The following is a 19,088-nucleotide window of genomic DNA, read 5'->3' as shown; positions in this document are numbered from 1 at the left end:
ATTCAAAATACAGACATATTACCTCTATAAATTAATGAATTATAGTAGTTTACCGTAAAAATTAGAAATTACTTTTACGGTTTGTACTGTATTTTTAACGGTAAAGTACTGGAAACCACAGCTGCCGTTTTTTTTACCGTAAATTTTACAGATTTATTTTTTACAGTGTATGAGAAAGTCTTACCTCTGATATTATCATTTGGTGATGATGTCTGTGGGTGTCACTATTCAAAATTAAAGTGCAGATTTTTGCTTATAATGTCTTATTGCTCATCATCATAAATTAAAATAAGGACGCAGCCGAGCGGGACTCTCTGAAACCCTGAAACTTTGACCAATGTGAGGAGTTTACTCGCATGTGACGTGTTTTAGCTCTATTGGTCCGTTTAGAAACTTTGCCGTGTGAAAGCAAACCACACCAAGAACAAAGTGTAACAATGTAACAAATTTAATCCATTTTGGAACAAAAGAATCGATCCACAGATGTGAATGCACCCTAAGGGTGAGATGTTGTACTACATGGATTTTGAGGAGCCCACTGGTTTCACCTCTTACCAACCTACCATATTATGACCACTTATTATATGCAATGGGGAGGTGGGATCTATTTTAATAAACCACTGCACCTGAATTAAAATACTCACTGTGCTCACTGCATTTATATAAACAATCATGTTGACTTACGGTTAAATTACACGGGCACCATTTTAACAGCAGGAACAAAAAAAAGCTTAAACAATGTTTTGTTTTTTATGTTGAAGTTTTTCTAAAATTACACATTAGAAAAAAAAATTCCGTTTTCATTTTTTTCATGAAGGTATTACACCGCCACAACCCCCCCCCCCCCCCCCCCCCCACCCCACCCCAAATAGTCCGCTGCACTTATTTGACTTTACTCAAAAACGAGTTGTCCTCTGATTAATCACTGATGAAAACTCCACACTGATGATGGAAAACCTAGACATTCACAGAGTTTGTGATGAAGATAAGGTTGCTTCTTCATGCAATATAGAGCATGGAAGCAGGGCATTTTTGACCCAAAAGATGAATGTTGTATACAGATTTATAGACAATGTAAAACAGAGTCAGAACATGTGAATTGATACCCAATTCTTCTGAATATGAGTTTTGAGTTTACTGCCGAATCACCTTCTCTGGCTATTCCATGGCAAATATAGATACAATTTGCAAACATTTTATAAACAACACTTTTCCATACTAATTAAAAAACCTTAATAAATAAAATAAGATAAAAATCTAATCTTTGATTTACTTCGATAAAAACTTGTAACATTTTTAAAGCGTTCACATTTAAAAAGAATTCCTTTAAAGTCTCTCCAGCTAAAAGTACATGTCTGATAAAATTAAAAATAGGTCAATGCAAAACTAATCTAAATAATCCATGACTTTTGATGTATGCATATATTTCTGGTGGAGATTTTTGTCTCTCTAAACATGCGCAACAATAATCCTTAAAAATAAGTATTATAATTGACTTCTAAAGACACCAATTGATAATTGATACTTTGAATATTTTCTTTATATTCATTGTAAAAAAAAATGCTGGGTTCCACACAATTCCTTCATGCTAACCTAATTTTTAAGTTAACATGAAGGATTGGACTTAATTGTTTTTAAAGATTTAAGTTAATTGAACATAAAACAATTAAGTTGTCCCGCAAAACACCTCAAGAATTGTGTTGATTCAGCTCATTTTAAATAAGTAGTTTGAACAAGTATAGCAAACAATCTTTTCTGAGTGTCAGACTGAAAGAAAAACTCCTAATGAAAATTAAAAAAGTCCAAAAGCCTAAAATTTACAGGTGCATAATAAAACAGTTTATGCCTGCAGTGTCTGTCCTTAATATCCACAGCTAAAACCATTCACTGCTTCATTTGCCCTGAAGAAACACAGCATAAAAGCATCCTGCACCAAGCACTAGGATGAAGGGATGACTTTAAAGAGAATCCCTGAAAACAGTTTAGGCTGAGGGGGATCCAGATGGTTTTCAGCATACGCAGTGTTATAAAACAGAAATGTTGTAAACAGGTGTTTATCACAGACACATGCATGAGCTCAATCATTGCTTCGCCACCGCTTCAGCTTTAGGACAAACAGAACATTTCACACATCAAGCAGCGGCCAGAACATTTGCAATTGATTAATGTACATGATTAATCTGATGCGGACAGTTGGCTAACTACATGCAAAATATGGTAAACACAGAAAACTGGAAATTCTGAAAAATCATATGCAGCAGCAATGCAAATAATTGCAGAACATTCCTTACAACCTAAGAGTTGCACTGCTTTAAATAAAAAAGAAAAAGATAGGAAGCAAATGATAAAAAAATAACAATAATTGTAAAAATCTAGAAAGAAAATAAATCTAAAAATTATATTGCTTAATAAACCATTTATAAATAAATTATACCAAAAGCACAGCTAACGTAAAATAAAATAAAATAAAATAAAATAAATCTATAATTAATTTAGGTAAAATATAATAAATTTAAGTAAAATAAAAAAAAAACTAAATAAATAAATTTAATTTAATTAAACCTAAAGGATAAATTAGGATAATAACAAAGATGAAACATAATTAAAAAAAATAAAAAATAAAACATATACAGCAGAAACGCAAATAACAAAGAAAAAAAGAAAAGACAAGCAAATGTAAAAAAAAAAAAAGATCTAGAACAAAATACATCTTGAAATAATATTACTTTATAAACAATTTATAAATTAATTATAATCAAACACACTGCTAAAATAAAATAAAATTTTATTTAAGTAAAATAAAATTAAATATATATATATATATATATAGCAGTGTGTTTGGTGGTAGCAGATATGTAAATAAAAGGACAACATACACATTTCTAGCAACTAAGTACCAGTTGAGAAGCACTGTTCAAAATAAAATTGAATAAGATAAGCAAATGTAAAAAAATTCAATAAAATAAGTTTTGAAATAAAATCACTTTATAAACCATTTATAAATTAATTATAACCAAACACACTGCTAAAATAAATAATGAAACAAAATAAAATAAAATCTTTATAAACTTTTATTCCATTTATAAATTAATTTAACCAATACCCTGCTAAAATAAAAAAAACATCTTTTTAAAACTTTATAAATCATTTATAAATTAATTATAACCAAATACACTGCTAAAATAAAATATAAAATCTTTAAAAACTTTATAATCTATTTATAAAGAATTATAACCAAACACACTGCTAAAATCAAATAAAATATTTAGAAACTTTATAACCGTTTATAAAATAGCTATAACAAATACACTGCTAAAATAAGATAAAACAAAATAAAAAAAAATTATAAAATCTTTTTAAACTTTATGACCATTTATAAAATAATTATAACCAATACACTACTAAAATAAAATAAAATAAAATATTTATAAACCATTTATAAATTAATTATAACCAATACACTGCTAAAATAAAAAAGTAAATAATAATAAAATAATTTTTTTTTTAACTTTTTTTTTAAAACTTTTTTATTTTTTAAAACTTTTATAAGTTAAAATAAAATAATTTTTTTTAAATATTTATTTCTTCATTAGAGATTTCAAATATTGACATGAAAAAAAAAAAAAAATTATATATATATATATATATATATATATTCGGCTGCTTAGCTATTTCCAAGAAAGATTCTATGGATTATTAAAAGTCTTCACTGTACGAAAAAAAATGGTCTTATTGATTTATTTCAGCATGTACTGGAATACTAATGTTTTGACAAAACCAATCACAAAATTAGTTTTCAAAATTCAAAATTGGTCTGTAAACAACCATTGACATTCTCTCATCATTTACCCTTGTGTATTTACAAGCTCATTGGACAGAACAAATATTGGGAAAAATGTAAAAATAAAACTCCAGAATGTCTTTCATTCATTCATTCATTCATTCATTTTCTTTTCGGCTTAGTCCCTTTATTAATCCAGGGACGCCACAGCAGAATGAACCGCCAACTTATCCAGCACATGTTTTATGCAGAAGATGCCCTTTCAGCTGCAACCTATCTCTGGAAAACATCCATACACACTCACACACTACGGACAATTTAGCCTACCCAATTCAACTGTTCCGCTCGTCTTTGGGGGAAACCGGAGCACCCGGAGGAAACCCACGCGAACGCAGGGAGAACATGCAAACAGAGAAATGCCAACTGACACAGCAGAGGCTCGAAACCAGAGACCTTCATGCTGTGAGGCGACAGCACTACCTACTGCCCCACTGCGTTGCCTCCAGAATTTACTTTGATAAACTAAAAAACAAACAAACAAAATATACATTAGTCCCCAAATGAGAAGCAATTTAGTTCCAAGAATCTCAGATCCTGCAATTGCAGTGTAAAACTCCAGCTATATTTTCCAATAGGGGAGTATAAAAACTTGAACGGGAATCAATTCAAATCCCCAATAATTTGTATTCTGTCATTCAGCTGTGCATTTGGACAGAGAAGACAGACAGACTGCAGGCGTGAAATAATGTCCCATGAGCACTTCTCTCCCATTCTGCATTTCATAACAGTTTGGAATCAAGAAAAACCTCCAGCTCTGCAAAACAGCACGCAGTGGGATGTACAGTAATCTAAATGAACCTGACTATCAAGTGGCACCGCCGTGGGCCATTTGTAAATGCCAGCATATCTTACGATGGTGGTGGCGATCCTTCATGTCTTCATAAAGATTGCTGATCCACGGGATGGAGATATAACATTCAAAAAAGAGGAGCTCCAGCTGTTTCCCTCCTCTGTCAACTGGGACAGACAACTCCGAAATCCCTCAAATGCTTGATTAACAGCTGGAGCTCCTTCTCTTTATTAGCTGTCATATTCTTCACTACTCTGAATATTTTGTCAGGGTTGGATTATTTTGGAAAGTGCAGATGCAATGCTTCAAGTTTTGACTAAATGAATAAATATTAAAGCATTATTTGCACAGGAAAAAAGTATATTTGAAGTCAGTGAGCGGCAGTTATGTGGGCGCAAATACCTTGTTGATGCCAGAGGTCAGAGGAGAATGGCCAGACTGGTACCAGCTGATAGAAAGGCACCAGTAACACAAATAACCACTCGTTACAACTGAGGTATGCAGAAGAGCATCTCTGAATGCACAACACATCCAATTAAGGTGGATGGACAACAGCAGTAGAAGACCACACCAGGGGCTACTCCTGTCAGCTAAGAACAGGAAACTGAGGCTACAATTGAGGCCGCAACATCATTGATGTGCACCCGACAAATCTGCAGCAACTGCGTGATGCTTTCATGTCAATAGGACCCAAAATCTCTGAGGAATATTTCCAGTACCTTGTTGAATCTATGCCAAGAAGGATTAAGGCAGTTCTAAAGGCAAAAGCAGGTTCAACCCGATACTAGTAAGGTGTACCTAATAAAGTGGCCAGTGAGTGTATATTTTTTATTTACTATTAATATTTTAGTAAAAACTTTTGTTACAGTAAATAAATGTAAACTCACATATTTAATAAAAAAAATTAAATAGAATTTACAATTATATTATTTTAATTAAATAAATAATAGTGCAATAAATATAGCTCAGAAATTATATATCTATATATCTTTGCGAAACCAACATCACTACTTGCTATACACTTTTATACACATATACACTTATTTAACAACACACTTTACATGCCAATTTGCACATAACAGCTGCACATATAACGTTGTATATAGTAATAAACATGTACATACACTTGTCAATCTGTATATTTGCACTCACTACTTACTTCTATTCTTTAAACTATATTTATTATCTGTTTTTTGTCCTGTCTCTGTAATGCTGTTGCACTGTAGAAGCTCTGTCACGAAAACAAATTCCTAGTATGTGTGAACATACCTGGCAATAAAGCTCTTTCTGATTCTGATTCTGATCTATATATATATATATATATATATATATATATATTTTTTTTTTTTTTTTTCCCCACTTAAAATTGTCTTTATTAAACTAGGGAATTATGATTCTTGCTTGTGCAATATTGCTTCACTTATCACATCTTATACATATAAACAAAAAAATGCCTTATATGGACAGTCTAACCTCATTGTACTAGGCTTCATCACCAAGTAAATGCTTTTGAATCCTTAATATGCATTTAATTTTTTGCAAAGTGAGTGGTATGCTCCACAACGTCAGTTCACACATCATAAAAATCAATTATGATATTACTGTAAACATAGAAATACCCCCCCTCCTTACTAAACAGTCAAAACTATTACATTTACACAACAACAAAAGACCCGTTGTGACTGAAATACAGATAATTTGACAACTAGTGTCTGCCTTCACTATATATAGTTGACAATATTTTCAGTAATCACTGACCCATCAAATAACATGAGCTGAACTGCAAAATACCCTGTTCAACCTGTCAGCACAATGTTCAGCATGCCGTTAACTCCGCAGACACTATTTAATTTCTCACAAAGTCCAAAAAGAACTTGATTTGTTATTGCTACGTCTTTTTTTTTCCAAGACCCAAATATGAAAATGAGAAGATGGTACATATGCGAAATACGATTAAGACGCCGCACACAGCCTTCTCTATCAGTGGCATTTTAATTAAAAAACATTCTGCAATTCCCAGAATGCAATTACCGCTTTAGGGATTGGTGCATCGACACTGACAATTTTTTCTCATTTCCTATGCATCTGCTGACAACCCTTTCAATATCTGCTTAATTCATCCAGTCCTATTCAGAAAGAATGAACAAAAAAAAAATTATCACATTCAATGAAAGTCTCTTTTATAACCTGTACTTTTGATCATTTGAAAAGCACACAAAGGCAGCGCACAAAGCGAACACCAAAGTAGCCATAAATGTATTTCCACACATTAAGTGATCTCCAATAGTCATTTATTTTGAGAGGCAGAGCTGTTTAGAGATGCAAAAGTAGTTGACGAGTCACCTATTATTTCTAAATGTAGTCCTGACGGAAAGCTGCTAAAAGTCTGCATGAGGTTCAAATTTTTATTATTTTTGTGCAAATTGCATAAAATTATGAAAAAAACTAAAAGAAAAGCTTTACTTTGCTATGTTAATGCTTTTGAAAATTAAACAGGACTTATGAAATAGCTAATAAAGAGAAGCAATTTGGGTTTATAAGAAAAAGCTTTGAATTTCTGGTTTTAATTTGAAACATAATCACTATAAATTCCAGGTTATCTATATGCAGGATATTATATTGTACATTTCCCTGTAGATGTCAGAAGCATGATTAAAAAATGGATCTAAAAATGCCAAATTTGTCATGAATTATATTCAATTATCTAACAATAGTAATCTTCCTATTGAACAGAATATATTACACTGTAAAACCCAACAGTCAGCTTTATCAAATGAAATGAGTGTAGTTCAAGTTTTGAAATCAGTGTTGAAGGTAATGAGTTAATTAAATACCTCATTACTTCAACCTAAATGGAGAAAGTTCACAGTACTTATATAGATTCGTTTTTTTAACTCAAATGGTTTGTTGCAATCAGTTTCCTCAAATGGTTGAGTTGCCTTAACTCATTAGGTTTCACTGTACTAAGTTGGTTTAAGATCTTTTTATTTATCGGGTTTTACTGTGGTCAAATTGCTTTGTTTACTCAAATGGATTAAGTTCACAGTACTCATTAGGATTAGTTTTTTAACTTAAATGATTGGTTGCAATCGATTTCCTCAACTGGTTTGAGTTACCATAACTTTTACAGTGAAGATAAATTAATTTTTTTGTAATTTTATATATCTGAAAAAAAGATAATAGGGCATTAAATCTCAACTTAATCTAAACTCTTTAAAATAATTTTTTTTTTTTTATTGACATTGACAGCTCCATGAAGAACCAAACATTTCTTTAAAAAAAATCCTGAAATGTCAAAAATACAACCAATAAATAAATAAATAAATAAATTAATTAATTAATTAATTAAACACAAACAATAAATACAAAATTAAATTAAATTAAATTAAATTAAATTAAATTAAATTAAATTAAATTAAATTAAATTAAATTAAATTAAATTAAATTAAATTAAATTAAATTAAATTAAATTAAATTAAATTAAATTAAATTAAATTAAATTCATATTTTCTTCATTGGGGCTTTATTAGCAAATATTAACATGGAATTTTTTTTTTTAATTATATAAAATAAAAATGACTGTTTCTCTATATTTGGCTGTTTGGCTATTTCTAGGAAATTTCCTTTGGAATATTAAACAGTTGTTCACTGTAAGAAAATGGATATTGATACTATCTAAACAAACATTTCTATATTTTTCAATATTCAATATTTGGAAAACGCTGATCACAAAATTCTGTCTGTTACCAACCATTGACATTCAATCATCATTTACCCATACGTCTGTCTTTTCTTATTTTTAATCAAATCAGATTGTTGTGTGTCATTGGTTTTCTAATGGGCCATGTGACGCACAAGAACGAACCTCATTGGTTCTCACATGTCAAGCAAGCATGCTTGAGCTTCCATGACTTTGTTTGCTGAACAGTGTTTATATGTGAATAACAGTGTAAATCCAATATATTCGTCTTATGAAGCAACCAATCGAGAAGTCAATAGTTATACATTTACGTTTCCGCATAGAATAGTAATAGGAGTAATAAAAGTAATAATAGAAGTCTTAAAGTTTTGAGTGAACGGACTTTTGATGTGAATATAGAAATATCTTATATCTCATTTAAAAATGTCTTCATATGTGCTCCAAAGATGAAAAGAGAAAGTCTTATAGATTTGAAACGACATGAGAATTAGTAAATGATGACCAAATCTTCATTTTTGAAGATTATCTTTAACTTAAAAAAGTACATTTCAAAAGCAAAATGCTTTTCTTACTTTGAGTTTTTGTCTTGTTTCTAGTCCAAATATCTAAAACTTCTTACATCAAGAAACATTTTCTAGACAAATTTAAAAATACAGTCTTGTTTTCAGAACTAAAATTTATTAAAATTACAGTAAGTGAGTTTTTCATTAAAACAAGCTAAACAATCTGCCAATGCGGTAAGCAATATAGTCGTGTTTCGCTTTGAAATAAGATTTTTGCTTATCCTATTTTTTCCAAATCGATTATTTAGCTTATTTTAAGGAAAAACACATTTAGTTTAGAATTTTTTTACATTTAGTTTACAATACTTCATTGCTTATGTAGAAAATGTTTATAGTTTTTAGATATTTTTAGATATTTGGAGTAGAAACTAGGCAAAAACGTCAACCTTTGAAGAGAAATAATAAAACTGAATCCAAAATCTCTACCTATAAACTAATATCCAGTCTCTATCTCTGAATCAGCATCTTCAAATGTCTGCTCTACAGCATGAAATCATTTGGTGAATTCAAGACTTCTCACCTTTAATGCATTCTCATGCAGAACGTGGTCTCCTACAAATTCTTCCGCATTAGATACCAAATTAGAAAATATCCCGTCTAATAACATCAGCTGCCCTTTAAATTATTCTCTTGAACCTGCAGCACTCCATCATGCGGCGGAGTTAATTAAGCTATGGAGAGAGTAATAAAGAAGATGGATGTGGAGCAGTCAGAGACTCGCGGCCCCTCCACACGACAACAACTGATGCCTCGTAAGGTCAGAGACCAGCGATTGATGGATCTGTCAGCCAATCGTCTTACGGTGACAGTCAACTTCCTCCCTTCTGAATTGGATTGTTCCTGCCCCGCCGTGCCATCAGTTTCGAGCACTGGCCTTGCTGGGAATGTGGCGAATCTGAAAATGGCTGTCTACTATTTGCTGTCAATGACATATGCAAAGACTCAGCCAATCAGGGTTATACACAAACAAGACAGATGAAAATAAACTAAACTAAACTAAAATAAAATAAAATGAAATAAAATAAAATAAAATTGCTGTCTATTTTTTGCTCTTAATGCCATATGCAAAATCCAGCCAATCAGAGTTATGGTAGATTGACTCAAATAACATTGTAAAAAAAATTATTAAAATAAAAATAAAACAGTTGTGAATTGAAAACTGATGTCTGTTATTTGCTGTCAATGCCAGCCAATCAGAGGTGTGGTAGACTGATTCAAATAACACTGTAAAATAAAATAAAATAAAATAATGAATGAATAAATTAAAAATATATAAAATAAAATAATGAATGAATAAATAATATAAAATAAAATAAAAAAGGAAAATAATAAGTGAATTGAAAATTGATGTCTGTTATTTGCTGTCAATGCCAGCCAATCAGAGGTATGGTAGACTGATTCAAATAACACTGTAAAACAAAACAAAACAAAACAAAACAAAACAAAACAAAAAATGAATGAATAAAATAAAATAAAAAATAAAATAAACAATGAATTAATAAAATAAAATAAAAAATAACGAATGAACGAATGAATGAATAAATGAATGAATAATAAAAATAAATACTAATAAAATAAAATAAAAAATTTGTAAAATTGAAATGCTGTTTGTTATTTGCTGTTTAATTAGGAATTTTTGTTTTTTATTTTTAGTTTAATGTGATTCAATAATTTTAATTTTAAATTAATATGAATAAATTATGCAGACAAATTATATGAAAAAATAAAAAGAAGTGAAGTTTCAATTTAAAATGAATATGAATAAAATCTACAGACAAACTGTAGGAAAAAGAAATGAAAATAAATTTATTTGAAAAAAATAAATAAAAATATTAATAAATGCTACAATTCTATTATGATACTGCAAGAGTGTGGAAATTATCTATCCATTTTAAATTATATATATGTGTGTGTGTGTGTATGTATATATATACATACACATATATATATATATATATATATATATATATATATATATATATATATATATATATATATATACACACACACACACACATTGCATTTTGTCTACTAAGGCATAGTATTATTGGACTAAGGCATAGCATGTCATTATTATGTTAAATGCAAAAACAAAATAACAAAATAAGTGATGTATAGTATTTCACACAACTTGGTCTTCGCATTCTGCACTAGATCAATCAAGGTTAAAACGCACATATCAAATACGGCTCTTAATGTAAAACTACGCTATTAGTGTGCCATTCTGAACACAGCCTCAGTCTCATTATTCTATTGGCTGGTACAGGCTTTTTTTCACATTGACGTGTGAAAAAGGTGGCAGTTGAACCAATTAGCTGTCAGTCGTACTGTAGCTTTCAAAACAGCCGTAACAAGATGCCTGAATGTGTTTTACTGAATCTCATTGATATCTCATTATCAGCCCATATAAATGATGACTGAATCAGACTGAATCTGGCCCCAAACAACCTGTGCTTATATGAGATGCAGACAGAGCGAGAGAGAAACAAGAATGGAAAAAAAAAAAAAACATGCAGCCTCTCTCCTCAGGGAAAACATTTCCATTTTGATCATGTTATCAGCCAGGAGAACAAGAGCCGGCATACTCTTCGTGCCGTCAGGTCTGCTGTGTCCTGTTTGCCTGGACCTGATCTGGAGCTGCTGGTTTGATCAGAGACTAGTATGTGACTTACAGGCAAAGGTTAGACTGGCCTCCCTGCTGACAATCGTCCCGAAGGAGTTGGAAGCAAGGCACTGGTACGTCCCGGCGTCCATGTCTTTGTTGAGGTGGTTGATGCGAAGGTTCCCTCCAGTGAGGCTGTGATGGGAGCCGGGTTTAGGGTTGACCACGCTGCCATTTAGCTTCCACCTGCAAGACAAAGCAGTTCACAGTTCATGGATTTTAATATGAACTCATATATTTCCATGACCTTTCATCATCAAATCGTCTCAGCAAGGCTTGTTGTTTGTATGATATAGCTCTCATTTTTCTCAAAAGTAAGAGCATCAGAAATAAACAAAAACATATACGTAATTTACACTTTAAAACACTTCACACTTTACAAAAATAAAACATTTTAGTGACAGCATTTTATGTTATAAAAATATTGTGGAAAAAATGTTTTATGGACATGAGGGGGTGGCTCAGTGGTTAGCACTGTTGTCTCACAGCAAGAAAGTCACTGGTTTGTGTCCTGCCTGGGTCAGTTGGCATTTCTGTGTGGAGTTTGCATGTTCTCCCCATGTTTGTGTGAGTTTCCTCCGGGTGCTCTGTTTTCCCCGTAAATGAACTGGATGAACTAAATTGACCGTAGTGTATAAGTGTATGGGGGTTTTCCAGTACAAGGTTGCGGCTCGGAGGACATCCACTGCATAAAACATATGCTTGATAAGTTTGCGGGTCATTCCGTTGTGATGACCCCTGATAATCAAGGAAAATGTATGAATGAATGAATGAATGAAACCTATGAGGTGCACAAAATACAAAATAACAAACAAAAACAATGATTTTATTTAGCAAGAAAAATCTGAAAAAACTTATAGTCAGATGTTATGGTGAAAATAATAATAAATCTTTCCTAATAATTGAGAAATGTCTCTACTACAAAGTCAAAATCTCAATACATTTGATATTGGTCAAACTAACTGTTGTTTTTTTTAACAGCAACACATACGAACATTACAAGCAAAAGATTTACAAAATATTCTTTTTTATTTAAAATGTTAAATACAAACAAAAAACAAAAAACTAAATAAAAAACTAAATAAAAAAACTTTGTCAAATAAAAACAAAAACACAAATAATATGGTAAAAGTTTGCACAGTTGATAATGTTTAGCTTTAAATTGACATGTTAAGTGACTTAAGTATCCATACAGTATATACTAGATGCATTTTAAATAGTTCTTTAGATTAAAATATAAAATAATATTCTCACCAAAAAAAAAATATATATATATATATACACCTATGATAATTGGTGATGAAAATAAATTGTGTTCAATAAGATGTACTTGTGTTTACTGTTTATTTAGTTAAACATGAATTTTGAACTGTAGGCCTACATAACCTCGAAAGAGTGATTTTTGAATACCTTAATCCGAAGTCATAACTGAACTAAACTGAAATGGAATTATGACATGTGGAGTATGCATATATCAGTGGCTTTATTGAAGTAAACACCGCAATCAAACTATTACTGTCATGTAAGACTTTGCCATATTTTCGGACAAGATCCACACATGCGGTTGTCAGTTAAGGACCGCATACACGCACGCACGCACGCACGCACGCACGCACGCACGCACGCACGCACGCACGCACACACACACACATATCGCGAAACGTTTTTTTCTTTCCATTGGGCATACGTTATTAAATCTCACCAGTCCTTACTCCTTATTTGCATCTAATACCCCAGTTTGTCATGGGGGCATGAATGAAATGTTCATGAGTGAAAGTGGAACTGCCGAACTGCAGTTAGTCACCCAAAATTAAACTCTTACATGAAAGCACTTCACGTTAACACCTTAATTATATTAGTTTCTATTAAGGCAAATAACTAGATTACAGATGTCCATGTAAACGTGGTCAATAGTGTCTTTGTAGTAAGTGAAAGATGTAAAAGGGCATCCTGCTGATTTGACTCAGAAGGGCATTTTTTTGTAAGACGGCTCACCGGTCAGGTATACATCCACGCTAAAATATCAAGGTGAAAGTCATCATTAAACAGATATATTTATTAGAATAATATTTTAATCACCAAACATATTTAGAAGTGGAAAGATAATAAATTTTAATTCAAGCTAAATATTGCAAAAAATAAATTATAACCTACAAAATTAAAAAAAAATGTTCTGCTTCTCTTGATTGTTCCTCTGTATATATATATAAGTATATATATATATACACACACACATTTGGGTGTACTAGTTTTTGGACCATTATTGTAAGTTATTTTGTTTGATAAGCTCCAGATTTGGCTTCAGTACTGACTAATCTAATGTATATGCACAAATATATTATTGTATAGCTCCTTATTAAATATATGAATCTAAAAGATAGATTAGTGGGGGGTGCACTTATATATGCTGAGCACTGTATAGACATACATATATTATACATATTCTATACATATACTATATACTATTTATACTATGAAATTGTCATAGTAATTACATAGTCTACTTTTCGTAAGTCAGTCTGGATAAAACCATCTGACAATCTGTAAAAGATGTAAGGTATCAAATGTAAAAAGCACTTATTATTCTCTAAAATAACTAACTACTGTAAATCCTCACAAATCCTCAAACAGTACAGTCAGTCTCTGCAAAAAATAAATAAATAAATAAAATAAATAAAAAATGGTCCAGAAGCAGGATGTTTTACACGACTATCGGGTGTTATCAGACAAGTGAGTACAAATCTGGGCTGGTGACAAAAAGTTGTAAGTGTGATCCCACATAGAGACAAGCAGTGAACCACACTGAGTTACAGATACGCACGGCTGTTATTAGACTCCAGGGTAAAGCACTTAGTACACTACACTAACTCCAAGGGGATTGTCCTCGCAATTAGTACACTGTAAAGTGCTTTGCATAAAAAGTGTCTGCTAAATGAAAAGCAACCAGCTGTGGTCCTGATAAATTCAGAAGCCTGTGTTTTTTTTTTCTCCACCCCCCACACCCCCCACACCAAGATTAATGCCCAGAATGGCACGGCTTGTGACCATCCATCTTGTTGAGCACAAAGTCATACAGCATCAAATGTGAGCTTTATCACAGTAGAGCACCAATTAAACCTAATATTTGCAGCGAGCCCCTCTGTATTCTATAGCACGCGGTGTGATTACAACAAGAATTGACTGAGATTAGTGAAGGATAGAATTCATTTAATTTATCAGGTGTATTCTCCAACCCTCCAAACAGCATTATTAAAACAAACAAGCTGGCGAATCAATACAAAAAAACCCCACTCATAAACTAGAGTTTGAAATATAGCTCTCTTTTTAGCATTAACAGTGGTGATGGCATGAAGGCAATGTTTTGAGGTTATGTACAGTGTGTAATATACAAGACTTATGTGGGGTTGAATGATTCATTGAAATCAAATTGTAAGTGCGATATGGCTTTGAGCAATTATCCAATCACAATTTAATGAAATAAATATGTGCTGTTTGCTTTACTGTGAACATGCAGGCCGTTCATCGTTTAGTGTTTTGTTTTTAGGAGTTCAAGTGCTGAAATTGTTAGGGTTTTTATAAGAGACTTGAAACTGAAGGTTGGTAGTACCCATGGCATTTATATCGTCTTTAACAGGGGTGTCCAAACTTGGTCCAGGAGGGCCAGTGTACTGTTGAGTTTAGCTGCTGAGTCTAGTAAAAGGTGTGGTCACACTACACTTTTTGCCCTATAGACTTCCATTCATAGGCATGCGACAGCAGCAGACAGGATCGCAAGCTCGTGTGACAAGTTTCTATTTAAACTATTTAAACTGGACTGGATCCCAACAAGGACAAAGATATTCTGGCTATCAAAAAAAAAAAATTACACAAAAAAAAATACTAAGAATTTTGTATCTATAGCTGTTTCCATCCACCTATTTTTAGGCACATTTTTGGTTTTGTGTATAAAAAAAAAACGATTAATGGAAACGCCAAGATGCGTTTAAAATATATAAATTTGGAAAATGCGCTTTTACTACTACTACTACTAATAATAATAATACTACTACTACTACTACTACTACTACTACTACTACTAATAATAATAATAATAATAATACTAGGCAAGGCAAGGCAAGTTTATTTATATAGCACATTTCATACACAGTGGCAATTTAAAGTGCTTTACACAAACAGGAATAAAAGAAACAAGTACAAGAAAAATAAAAAAAAAATAATAAAAATGGTTAAAAATAAATAAATAAATAAGCATAAAAACAGATCGAACGTGTTATAAAAGAATGAAAAAGAAGAGAAAATAGAATAGTGCGATCTGTCAGACGTAGCACAGTGCTCATTCAGTAAAGGCACAGCTAAACAGATGTGTTTTCAGTCTTGATTTGAATGTGCCTAATGTTGGAGCACATCTGATCATTTCTGGAAGCTGATTCCAGCAGCAGGGGGCGTAGTAGCTGAAAGCCGATTCACCCTGCTTTGACTGAACTCTTGGAATTTCTAGTTTATTTGATCCTAAAGATCTGAGTGATCTGTTGGGTTTGTATTCAGTGAGCATATCTGTAATGTATTGAGGTCCTAAGCCATTTAGTGATTTATAGACCAGTAATAATACTTTAAAATCTATTCTGAATGTAACTGGGAGCCAGTGTAAAGACCTGAGGACAGGTGTGATGTGCTCGGATTTTCTGGTTCTGGTCAGAATTCTGGCCGCAGCGTTCACTACTACTAAAAAGCGTACTACTACTAATAATAATAATAATACTCCTACTACTTTTACAGCTACTACTACTACTACTACTAATAATAATAATAATAATACTCCTACTACTTTTACTACTACTACAACTACTACTAATAATAATAATACTAATAATAATAATAATAATAATAATAATAATAATAATAATAATAATACTCCTACTACTTTTACTGCTACTACTAATAATAATAATACTACTACTACTACTACTAATAATAATAATAATAATAATACTAATAATAATAATAATAATACTAATAATAATAATACTATTAATGATAATAATAATAATAATAATAACAATAATAATAATAATACTAATACTACTACTAATAATAATAATACCATCTAAACATTTTTATTAAATCACAGTAGTTACTGTAAACGTTGGAAACCTCTAAAGGATTCAGGCTTATAGTTCTGAGCTCCAATAAGTTATTAATAACCAGCTATCTTTTCAACAAGGCAAAAATATTTCACTGCATGAATGTTTAACCATTTGACAAACAGGCAGTTTTTTACTGCTGTCCTTGCATGGATCAATAATTAAAACATCATCTCTCTTTCAACCTCCCACTGCAGCAACTTCACTTTTTAAGATCCAATAAAATATGTTGAAAAGATTTTCCTACCTGCAGACATCTCAAAAGGCTCTATCTTTCTTTTTTTAAAAACCAATATCAAATCGCTACATAAGGTGTCAGACTGCTTACAACCTATATTTTACTTCTGTAATGTGATAGGACACCTTTCTGAGCGAAATATGCTGTTCAAATGGAGGGTGATAGTTGATTTTATCCATCGGTAATTTGGTCATGAAAAGTGGCCTCTAAATGACAGGCGGTTGGCAGAGAGCAGTTGAATGCTGAAAAGGACATTTTCATCCGATTTTAGACAGAAATTCTAAAGACTGCTCCTTTTCTATTTGATATAACTCGCAGAGATGAATCATTTACAATAAGATTAGGGACGAAATCATAAAATGCACATTTAGCCAGCAGCCACAGTGGCTTTTGATTTGCGAGTGTGTTATATATGCAAGGTGCCCCTGTTTGTGCCTGACAGGGTGATGAGGCCTACAGGCTCAATATGGTTAAGGTTAGCGGCGAGTTTAGGGTTATGTCCTCGACCGCCTGTCAGGCACAAAGCAGGGCACCTTCCACCAATATCAGCTGCAGATGTTGCAGACGACAGCACTGCACTGGACTTAAGCTGCTACACGTCCCTGAGAACAAGAGAATGCATTCATAAAATTTCAGAAGTGGAAACTGCATTGTAATCTGGTAACTAACATTATATTCTGTAATCTTTTAGGAGACTATCACGTCAAAGCTAACAGACATGCAGTTCTGGGTTGCTTTCATGCTGTTGTACATCTCCTACTTCCCACATATAAAGTCATGATTATAAGCTTGTGGGATACTGTGGTTTGTTTTTCAGGAAGAGCAGGGATCAAGGAGGACTAATGCTTGCCCATTGCTTATGGAAATCACATTACAACAAATTATGTACAAATGTTTAAAAAAAAAAAAAAAAAATATATATATATATATATATATATATATATATATATATATATATATATATATATATATATATATATATATATATAATATTAATTTTATTTATTATTTGACAACGATTATACATTTGCATAAATTATTTTGGTCCAGTATACACTGAGATGTAGCTGTTGAGGAGGGAAATAAAATAAATAATAAAATAAAATAAAATAAATAATAATTAAAATTTAATTTAATAAAATAAAATATATATATATTTATTAAATTAAATTAAATTAAAACGAAACAAAATAAAAAATTAAATTAAAACAAAACAAAAGAAAAATTCAATTCAATTATAAATAAATAAATAAATAAATAAAGCAAGCAAGCAAGCTGACACATAATAGCAGTCAAATGTTCACTCAGTATCAATCTCTCTTTCAAGTTTTTTTTCCCTTCACTTTCATTAATTGGTGAATTTTTGTTCCTCACCACTGTCAGTATATAAGTATCAATCTCTCTCTCTTGAGGTTTTTTCCTTCATTTTCATCAATCCTCAATCAAAGTTTTGTTCCTCGCCACTGGCTTGTTTGGTTTGGGACTTGTGGAGCTGCGGATCGATGGATTTGCTCTTTAGTGTTTGGACTTTCAGTAGTGAAAATTAAACCACACTGAACTGAAACAAATTGAACTTTAACTCTGAAAACTGGACTGACACAGTTTCAATTTCAATTTATTAGAACTTCTATGTTAAGCTGCTTTGACACAATCTACATTGCAAAAGCGCTATAGAAACAAAGATAATTGAATTGAATCAATCTGAACCGAAACTGTTTGGCCATCAACATTTTTCTGAATATCTGTTTTTTTTTGTGTTTGTGTGTGTGTACTATCACTTTAACGAGTGACACATCCAATATTAAATCACCTAGTTCAGCATGTGGTAAGTTCACACCACCCTTTCCTAAATGGTGTTAGTAATTCGACATCTTGTTTTCTTTGTCTGTTTCACATTTGTATACAGATGTTTCTTATTTTCCTAAACAAAAACAGAATCTCCCTAATGCTCCTGAAAAAAGGGTCATTTGCACACACACAGACACACACACATACAGATTGGTGTGCCTATGCAAAGCTTAGAAATAATATGGGTGTAGCTCTACAATCGCTCCTTCCAGGACTTCTGCTCTCCAGTCTAATTTGAATCTAGTACCTCTAAATCAAAGACGCCCGCACATTCCCATCGCCACTCCGAGTGTTTTCAAAAGACA

General features: G+C 31.8%; 1 protein-coding gene across 1 annotated transcript in view; it reads right to left on the bottom strand.

The window, feature by feature from the left end:
• Positions 1-19,088, bottom strand: part of cntn4 (contactin 4) — a 308,523-nt gene that overhangs the window by 224,991 nt on the left and 64,444 nt on the right. The window contains exon 3 of the mRNA XM_056460400.1: positions 11,567-11,742. Coding sequence (XP_056316375.1) covers positions 11,567-11,742 — 176 coding nt within the window. The remainder of the gene's footprint in view (positions 1-11,566; positions 11,743-19,088) is intronic.

The sequence above is a fragment of the Danio aesculapii genome, chromosome 6 (assembly GCF_903798145.1).
Source record: "Danio aesculapii chromosome 6, fDanAes4.1, whole genome shotgun sequence".
NCBI classification, from domain to species: domain Eukaryota; kingdom Metazoa; phylum Chordata; class Actinopteri; order Cypriniformes; family Danionidae; genus Danio; species Danio aesculapii.
This window is presented reverse-complemented; position numbering and strand designations above follow the sequence as displayed.